The sequence below is a fragment of the Myotis daubentonii genome, chromosome 1, assembly GCF_963259705.1.
Source record: "Myotis daubentonii chromosome 1, mMyoDau2.1, whole genome shotgun sequence".
NCBI classification, from domain to species: Eukaryota; Metazoa; Chordata; class Mammalia; order Chiroptera; family Vespertilionidae; genus Myotis; species Myotis daubentonii.
Window position 1 is genome coordinate 6,201,968 of NC_081840.1, and position 9,790 is coordinate 6,211,757.

General features: G+C 61.7%; 1 protein-coding gene across 3 annotated transcripts; it reads left to right on the top strand.

Moving 5' to 3' along the window:
* Positions 1–1,648: 1,648 nt before the first annotated feature.
* On the top strand, positions 1,649–9,393 carry DLK1 (delta like non-canonical Notch ligand 1). 3 transcript variants are annotated; one of them, XM_059686533.1, is made up of 6 exons: positions 1,649–1,884; positions 3,054–3,117; positions 3,591–3,721; positions 6,492–6,633; positions 8,375–8,654; positions 8,874–9,393. In XM_059686533.1, exons 1-6 carry the CDS (start codon positions 1,818–1,820, stop codon positions 9,117–9,119), a joined length of 930 nt encoding a protein of 309 aa, XP_059542516.1. In that variant the 5' UTR covers positions 1,649–1,817; the 3' UTR covers positions 9,120–9,393. The 3 variants fall into 3 exon arrangements, with proteins under 3 accessions (XP_059542516.1, XP_059542525.1, XP_059542509.1); XM_059686542.1 differs by having other exon boundaries at positions 8,880–9,393; XM_059686526.1 differs by having other exon boundaries at positions 8,375–9,393.
* The last annotated feature ends 397 nt before the right edge of the window (positions 9,394–9,790 follow it).

Sequence of the window (9,790 nt, forward strand, 5' to 3'; positions counted from 1 at the left end):
ATAGCCAGAGTCTCCACCCCAGTTCAGACATAGGGCCTTAGGGCCCGGGTGCTGGGGGCTTACCTGGACCTGACTCCCCACCCTGTGGATCCTCCGGTCAGCAAGTGTGTCCTCAAACCTTCCAGGTCCTGGGGAGATGGCTGGAAGGCCAAGGCCCCACCCCAAGGTTCAAAGTGACAAAGATCCCCCCCCCCCCCCCATCAGCAATGTGGGAAAGGGGAGGCCAAGACACAGGGGCGGTGTGACCTGAGTGAGCACCGCACCTGGATCTGTATGTAAATGAACCTATGCAAATGCAGGGTACACAAAGGACCCCTGAAGATCCTGACCTCCTACACACCTCCAATCCCCTTCCTCCCGCCCCCACTGCAGCTCGGAAACTGCCCTGAACCTCCCACATCCCCACAGGGAGCAGGAGGCTGCCCCGCAGAGGGTCAGGCTGAAGGCCCAGGCCGGCTTTCCCCAGGAGCTCTTTGCAGAAGGAAGGTCTGTGGTGGGGTCCCAACCCCCCAGCCCAAGCCCCTAAAGGCCCTCTCCGGGGTCCCCCCCCCCCCCGCCCTGCTTCCGGGGGCCTGGAACGTGTGCTGGGTGCCTGTGTGCATCTGTGCGTGGGAGAAGAGCAACCGTGTGAGCTTGCCCACACACGTCACTGGGAGCAAAGATTGGTGTGAGCGTGTGCGCTGGGTGACTGTGTAAGTGTGTTTAGGTGAGTGTGTAACCAAGAGCCAGTGGATGGTAAGTTCTGGGGCCTGGGTGTTGCGTGTTTGTGAATATCAGATGTGTGGCTGTGCAAGTGTGTGAAATCTGCTTCGTCACCACTAAGGCCCCGACCGAGGCCCTGACTGCGTATGCAGGTGTGTGTGTGGGGCAGGGGGTGCAGGTAATTGAACATGTGCTCGGCGTCAGCATGTTTACAAGGGGCTCGCATGTTCAGGTGTGCACGTGGCTCGGAACGTGCCTCCGTGTGGACGGCCGGGCCCAGGGTTTCATAACCGTATGTGCGCGGGCCTCTCTGCGTGCCCATGACTGGGCATGTGGCACTCCCCGCTGTTTCCATAACGGGCACTTGTGTCGCGGCGTGAGTGTGAGGTAGGCTGTGTCTGGGTTGCAGTGGGTGTCTGCGTTTCTCCGCGTCTTTGTGGTCAGGGGTCTGAGGGCTCGTCACGAGGGTTTTTCTAGGTGCGTAGTTCATCTGTAGCGTGTGCGTGTGTTTTTCTGGCCGTGCGCACCCTGGCCTGCGTGCTCGGGACCTTGGCGATGTGAGTGTTTTGGTGACGGGGTGCGTGTGTCTGTATTCGGAGCGCGTCCGAGCGCCGTCCTGGGGGCTGCGGCGGACCCCGGCCGCTCCTCGGACTTGTGCCCGGCGGCCCGGCGGTGCGCGCCTCTGCGCCGTCCTGTGTGGGGAACGTGTGCCCCACGCGCACGGGGTACCTGTGCCCGTCTAGCCAAGAGTGCGCCTCGTGCGCGAGCCGGTTTCCGGGACGCGGCAGAGGTGGGGGGCGGCCCCGGGAGGGGCGGGGGGTCACCGGGACTGGCCGGCGCCGGCCCCGTGCGCGCGGAGGCGGGGGCGGGGGGCGGGGGCCGCGGGGGGGCGGGGGGGGGGGCGACGGTACGAAAAGGGCGGTGCGCGCGGCAGCGGCGGCAGCTCGGCGGCGGCGGCATTGGAGAGCGCAACGCGGAGCCGGGTGCAGCCCTGGCTTTCCCCTCACAGCGCTCCCGCGCCCCCTTTCGCATCCGCAACCAGAAGCCCAGTGCGGCGCCCGGACCCGGACCCGCGCCCGCGCCTCTCCCGGGACCGCGACCCCGGCCGCCCCGCGATGACCGCGACCGCAGCCCTCCAGCGCGTCCTGCTGCTCCTGCTGGCCTTCGGCCACCATGCCCATGGTGAGTGCCCCCGGCGGCTCGGCTCGCGCCCCCTCTGGGGAAGCCTGCGACGCCCCCCGGCCGCCCATTGCCCTGCACGCCCCGTCCCATGCGCCCGAATTCCCGCCCGTCCCGCCTAACCCTAAGCCCCCGCGCGGTACCTGCCTCCCCCTCTCCGCTCCCCTTGCACGCCAAGCCCGGCCCTGGGGGTACCGGGGGGGCGGGGGAGGTGTGGGACCCCAGCCCCTTCCCGCCTCACAAAAGTGGTGCTCGGAGGGGTGTCGGTGCCCTGAGACAAGAGGTAGGAGAAACGAGGTGATGCTGGGAGACCTGTGAAAAGGCTCTGGGGTGCAACTTTGGGGGTCTTTGTGCGTGCATCGGGGTACAGGTCTGTGGGGGCAGCGGGGGTGACTTTGCCATCACAGCCCCAAATTCCCAACCAGGAGCCCGGCCTGGGCCCTGCTGCGTGGTTTCTCTAGGTGAGGGGATGCGACACTTCTGCCTTCAGCGGCCATCTGCCTCTGACAGCGAGAGTGGCCCCTCCCGCCGGGCCCCCCGCCCCACTGCACCGGTGGGCATGGGGGAGGGGGCTGTCTGGAAAGCTGGGGTGCAGGTTGAAGTAAATGCACACAGTAGGCGCCTATGAAGACGTCAGAATCTTTAAATAGGGTCAGGATTGATTGCAGTCAAGCTCTGCAAAGCTGTGGCGCAGTTTTTTTTTTCGATGACGAGTGTGGGGCAGGGGAAGTTGGAGGGGACCCTGACTTGGGTTCCTGGCTTCACTGGGATGAACCTTCACAAATATCCAGATGCCTTACCTGTGAGCTGCCAGGTGAACCTGCCTGGCTTTCCCCGGAGATGAATACCTCAAAATCTGCTCCCCCTCCAGCCCACTTAGCAAAACTGAGGGTCTGCCTGAGTGCCCAGGGGTCAAAACCTGTCCACCCACCTCCCCCTGCCCCAGTTTCAGAGCTTGAGGTCTCACACTTTGTTTGGAGGGAAATGAGATGTCTGACCTGCTGGTGAGAATAAAGCAACGTTCTGTGGTCACTCCTTAAGCAGGAACATGGTGGGTTGATGGGAAGGACCTACTGTGTGCCAGGCTGGTAGGACCACAGAGGGTGTGTGCTCCCTTGCTGTGGCCTTCGGGGCCTGGTGAGATGAATGGTGTCACCTTTCTTGTGCCTCAGGAGCTGAATGCTTCCCGCCCTGCAACCGCCACTATGGATTCTGCACCGAGGACAATGTTTGCAGGTAATGGAGTGCTCCCCCTGAGGCCCCTTGTGGGGTGCTAGGGCAGAATCCAGGGGAGTCATGGTGTCAGGCAGAAAAAAAGGGGGTAAGGGGCTTGGCCACTGGGCTGCAAAAAAACAGCTTTGTCACCATCACCCCCACAGGAAACTGGTGTGCGATGACGCAGAAACCTGGGGGGGGGGGGTGACGGCAGGGGGTGGGGCACAGCCACAGCTCCTGATGATGACACACCTCTGCGGGCCACTGCAGCAAAACGCAGCACGCAGCACGCTCTGGCCTCCCAGGGCCCCTCTGTCTGCTCCTCAGACGGCCCCTCTACTGAAGCTTTTCCCTTCAGGTGACTGGTGTTTGCTTCCTGGGACCCGCTGGCCTGGCACTGTGCAAAGACCCCTAAGGCCCTTGTACGCAGAAAGCAGCCCCGCTCCCATGTCACCCCTGCCCATCCTCAAATGTACTCTCCCCGCCCCCTGCAGGTGCCACCCTGGCTGGCAAGGACCCCAGTGTAACGAATGCATGCCCTTTCCTGGCTGTGTTCACGGATTCTGTGACGAACCCTGGCAGTGCACTTGCAACGAAGGCTGGGACGGGCACTACTGCGACATAGGTGGGCACTCCCCCTGCCCTCCCCCACCTTCACCCCTGTCCTCCCCCTCCCACCTTATTCTAATGCACCCGATGCTCTGTGTGGTAATGACCTGGGTACACACTTCCCCATGGATGGTGGCAGGAGCCTCCTCACAGGTAAGGGACATGATTTTGCTCCCTCTGCACCCTGCACCCAGAGGATGCCCTGGGGTGGGGTGTCGGGGAGCTGCCTGTGGAGTAAACAATCCCAAAGTAAGCACACACCACACAGAGCTGAGCGGGTGGGGACCACAGGCCTGCCCCGGTCACTGAAGCTTGGGGAGTAGGAAGGACAGGGGTGTGTGTGACGCAGCAAGAAAACTCCAACAGGTCTGCACTGGAGACTGTTATGAAGAGCTGCCGAAAGCAAGCAAACAAGGGGAACAGGGGAGGGGCGGGGACCAGCGCTGAGGGATGGGCAACAGAGGCTGAGGCCGGCCCCGCGGTCAGGGCTGGGGGCTGGGACAGAAGAACTAAGGTGGAGGGGGGCCTGGGCAAGGCTGAGAAGAGGTTAAAGGATGGATTGGTGTTATCTATTGATTTCATTAATTTATGCAATCTTTGTCCTCCATTACCCCGAGCGATGGAGAGTTGGCTGCGTTTTCAGGCCGCACATGTTCCTCTGAGCCCGTTCTCATTGGGCAAAACCTGCCTGGAAACCTGGGCAGACGGAAGTCCTCGAGAAAACTCCCGCAGCCTAGGCAGGGCCTCTGTCCCCTGGTGCCCAACGTTAGCAGAGACTAATAGGGAAACTGAGGCTCAGAGAAGCCGAAGGGTTTGCTCAGGATTCATTCTCACCTGGGCCTTTTCTAATGCCCTCCCTTAAGGGAAACGGAAGAGCAGCTAGTTTTCAAAATCAAGCACCCCCCCCCCCACACACACACACACCCATGTCTTGGGTCCTTGAAGCTCCCCCCCTTCCCCCCCCACCGCTATGGCGCAGTTTTATCAGCCGCTGACTCATGCGCAGGCCTGCAGCTCTGCTGCCCCTCCCACCGCGCCCTCGCAGGAGCTCTAATCGGGGACCAGAGGATCCCAGAGACATCACCATCTAGGATTAGGCAGTCAGCCTGGAGCCCACCCAGTTGGGTATCTGAGCCCAGGACTCCCCACGGGGTTTCCAGACCAAGGTCCCCTCCTCCCTGGGTTGACAGAGGCTCTCAGCTCAGGACGCTGGGTCCAGGGGAAGCGGCCTCCCGGGTAATGGAGGGCCCTCTCCCTTTTCCCCTTTTCCCCTGGTCTTTCAGGCTGTCACTGTCACGGTCAGTCAGTCGCAGGCAGCACAGCTGCTGCCCCTGCCCCTGCCCCTGCTTAGGCCCGGCTCCCCTCCCCCACGGGCAGCCTGCTCCCTGGGCAAAGGTGGGCTCGGCCTCTGCTCAGGAGGCTTGACACTGAGGGGACAGGAGTAGGTAGGGTCATCACTGCCCTTCAGCCTATATTTCAGGCTCCCAGGTGGCCGCCGAGCCCTGAGCAGAGGCCGAGGAAGGAGCCGGCCGCGAGGCTCACGGGCTCAGGCTGTGCTGGCGCCCTCCCTCCCTAATGATAAATCCTCTTTATGTTGCCTCGCTCCCAGCTGGGCTCCCAGGAACGCCTGGTGGGCTCGGGATAGGCCATCAGCATGGCGTCCAGGCCTTTCTCTATTGATTGCTTGCCATCTCCCCTCCGCCAGGGAGCGGTCTTTGTAACAGAGGGGGAATCTGTCCCTGTGTAGACCCCTCCCCACCATCTGCCTTAACTAACTCGCTGTGTCTCTGGCTTTCTATTTGGTAGAAAATCAAAGCTAAAAAAAGGTCCCTCGGAGACCCACCAGCGAGAGCCCCTCCTTTTATACGTGGAGAAAGTGAGGCACGGAGCGGGGAGGGAGGGGTTGACCTCCGCAGCTGGCGGGAGGTGGGCACAGGACGGCCCCTCCCGGGCAGGCGGGGGTCTGGGGGCCGCACTGTCTGAGAGCCCCTGACCCGGGCCCCTTTGTTCATCGCGTCCTGGGCTCGCTGAGCCGGGATAATGAAGTGTGCGTGACGGGAGGTGTCGAAAGGCGGTGGGAACGTACCCGTGTTCATGGAAACGCACGCTGACGGGAGAGGGCTCGATAGTTCTCATCTTGCTGCCTTCAAAAGAGCCAGCCTTTTAATCTTGGGCCCCCTTAGTTCAGAACCTGTACGCAGAGACCACCTGGAGGAGGAGGCAGGGCTGGGCTAAATCGCATCTCCATTTCCCCCCTGCCCCTGGGGATGGCCCGGCACAAAGGGCCTCTGGTGTTTCTAACGGTTGGGCTGTACTAGTCCCCCAAGTGGCAGCCACCCCCCGAAAAAAACACACACAAAAAAACCCACGAAGAGCTGGGTGTGCAAAGCTGCCTGGAGGAGGCAGGCACGGGGAGCTCAGTGCACTTTTAGGGGAGGAAGGTGTCTGTTGTGAAGGTGATGATGCTGGACTGAGGGGTGACTTGGTTCCCCAGAAAAGGGGAGAGGTGACCTGGGTGGAGTGGCAGGGAGCAGCTGTGACTTTCTGTCCCCGTGACCGAACACAAGGACCCTCCTTCAGCTCCCCAAGCTGCTCAGGAATATTTTTTTGGGGGGGGGTCACTACACCTCTTCCTCAGGACCCCACTCAGTGACCGTTGGCAGTGGCCACAGGCGGAGACGGGGAGGCAGCCTAGCTGGGGTCCCTCTCTCAACCAGTTGGAGGTGTGTCTTCCTGCCTCTGTCCCCCCTCCCCTCTTTGGTCTGATGTTCTCTCCCCTCCCCCAGACATGCGGGCTTGCACCTCGAACCCCTGCGCTAACAACGGCACGTGCACCACCATGCAGAAGGGCCACTACCAGTGCACCTGTGCCCCTGGCTTCTCGGGAGAGAACTGCCAGAAGAAGGACGGGCCCTGCGAGGTCAACGGGTAAATATTCCTCCCGTTACCTGGGCTCTGATGAATGCGGCCTCTGATTCCCCTTCTCGCCCCTAAAGCCCCTTTCAGCCTCAGCCAGTGAGACCTGGCGCCTGACAAAAGACCAGCAAGTCTGCAGCCCCGTGGGGGGCCGCCCTCCATCAGAGGAAGTGTCATTTCCATAATTTCTTCAAATGATCCCGAAGGCGATTTCATATTCCCCTGCCCTCCCCGGGTCCCGTGTGTGAATGACAGTAGATTGGGATGGAGCTCGGAGCTTGGAGCTGCATAATTTTCTACAGGCGACTGGTGGGGCGGGGTGGGGGGGAGAGATCAGTTCCGCAGGGCCCCAGGCTGTTTTTGTGAAACCCACAAACCTACTTCAGGGGGTGGTTTTAGGGGCTGGGCAGCTCTGCAGGTGGGTTTGCTGGGGGTGTCTCAGGAGGAGGCTGCCTGGCTGAGGGGGGAGGGGGCTGTGGGCCAGCACAGGGAGGGGCGGGGGCGGGATGGGGAGGACAAGCCATAGGGGCCAGGGGCTGGGGTCCACCTCTCAGCTACCCTGAGTGGGGAGGGAGCCCTGGGATCCTGGGCAGTGGGCACTGAGGCAGAATGGCCACTGGTCGGTCCTGTGCCTCCCCGAGCAGGGTTCCCCACAGCCCCCCCTCTGGCCCTGATGTGCATAGCTGCACGGAGGGGGCTAAAAGGGAGGCTAGGAGAGATCTTGACAGCAGCAAGAATTCCACCTGGGACCCCTAGCCCCTGGCCCAGGGGCTGCCCTGCCACACCAGCGCCTCCTGCCCTGGCATTGCAGGGTGGTGTGGAGGATGCGGACTGGCTGGTGGTGCCACAAGCAGGCACATGTGAGGCATGGAAAGATCAGGACGCCGAGGGCGACATCGCACACCGTGCCGGCTTATCGGAGAGAAGGGAACATTCAGAGCCAGCCCTTTAAAATATTTTGCTTTTCTCTCTAACAAAATCCAGCCCGGGGTCCTTGAAATTCCTTCAGAGCCCCGCTCCTGTGCCGCCCTCCTCCGAGGGGCGACGCGGCTTTCTCGCGCCCACCGCCCCTTTCTTCCCTGGAGTTTCGGCATTTATCAGATGACAAAGGGCCCGCTCCTTTAGAAGCACTTACGTTAAATGCTCCGTGCGCTCCGCTTGGAGCAAACAGCTTCGGTCTGCAAGCTGCACTTGGGTGAATGAGCCACTATTAACCAGCGGCAGGGACGCCAAGACAGACCGCGTGTTTCTTTCACTCGGAGAGTCCCCAAGGGTTTCTGCACAATGAGCTGCAGGCTCGCTCCGCTGAAAATAAAAGTAAAAATAATAATGGGGTGGTGATGGGGGGCGGGGGAGACCGTCAGGGACGCCCTGTGTGGCTCGGCGTTGGGGGCGTAGGGACCAAGCTAGAGGAGGGGGCTCCCTCCAGCCCTGCCTTATCCCTAACTTTGCCTCTCTCCGCCTCAGTTTCCCCCACCAGTCCAGGGACTCACTGGCAGGCCTCTGGTAGGAGAGATGGGCATCCGGGAGGTCGGCGTGCTCCAGGTGGGGGTGAGGGGCACACCCCACCCGGTGTGCGGCTGCCTCGGACACCAGAGGCCCTCGTAGGCAGGGGTCCCAGTGCCCGCCGCCTCCCCAGCACCCCTGGCTGGCATCACTCACTCACCTCATGTGTTCTGAACATTTGCCCGCAGCACCACTGTCCTAGCCCACCCCCCAGGGGACCTCTGCCTTGTCCCCTTCTGTGTTGCAGCTCCCCCTGCCAGCACGGCGGCTCCTGCGTGGACGATGATGGCCAGGCCTCGTATGCCTCCTGCCTGTGCCCCCCTGGCTTCTCGGGCAATTTTTGCGAGATCGTGGTCAACAGCTGTACCTCCAACCCGTGCGAGAACCAAGGCACCTGCACCGACATTGGGGGCGACTTCCGCTGCCGCTGCCCCCCTGGCTTCGTGGACAAAACCTGCAGTCGCTCGGTGACCAACTGTGCCTCCGAACCGTGCCTGAACGGGGGCACCTGCCTGCAGCACTCCCAGGTGAGGTTCGAGTGTCGGTGCCGGCCCCAGTTCACAGGTCCCCTCTGCGGCAAGAAGCGCGCGGCGAGCTCCCAGCAGGGCACCCGTGTGCCCAACGGGCCCGGGCTGGCCTACCGCGTGACCCCCGGGGTGCACGAGCTGCCCGTGGGGCAGCCCGAGCACCACATCCTAAAGGTGGCCATGAGGGAGGTCAAAAAGGACACCCCGCTCCTCTCCGAGGGCCAGGCCATCTGCTTCACCATCCTGGGCGTGCTGACCGGTCTGGTGGTGCTGGGCACCCTGAGCATCGTCTTCCTCAACAAGTGTGAGGCCTGGATCGCCAACCTGCGCTACAACCGCATGCTGAACAAGAAGAAGAAGCTGCTGCTGCGCTACAACAGCGGGGAGGACATGGCCGTCAACATCATCTTCCCCGACAAGGTCGACATGACCACCTTCAAGGAGGCTAGCGACGAGGAGATCTAAGCAGGGATCCAGGCAGAGCCCCCACTGTTCCACCCCGCCCCCTCCATCCTCGGGGTCCCCGCAGAGCTCACCTGATGCGGTCGGTTCTAACCTCGGTGGGCGGATTTGCTCGCGCTCCTGTCAGACCTGGTGAACGCGCTACGCTTCGCTGTGTGTATTCTTTGTGCCACTACTGTGTGACCCACGCAATGCGCTCAATGCAACGATGGCCACCCTCCCCCCTCTTTCCCAATGCATGACTAAGAATAAGAATAAGAATTTAATCTTTAAACGAGTAAGATAAGTAGCATGTCGTTCTAAACTTCAAATTTTAGCATAAAATAAAAAAAAAGACAAAAAAAAAACAAGGCAACTGGACCAGGACTCGGTGCGTCGACGTCCCTCCCCCGAGGGGCCTCGGCCACGGGGTCCTTGTAACGTATTCTTGCACGACCGACCACTGTGACCTGGGCTAAGACCCCTTTCGTTCGTTAATTCTCACACGCCACATCCGACTCGCACTCACTTCAAGTTCAACATCGCAGTCCTTAGATCTTTGTGATGGAGTTGAGGATTTTGCAGAGTGCAGCGGCCATGTGTCAGGCAGAGAGAAAACCCCGGGTTGGCTGCTGGGGGGCCGGGACCTCGTCCCAGCCCTGCCACTAACTCGCTGCGTCACCCTTAGCGAGCCC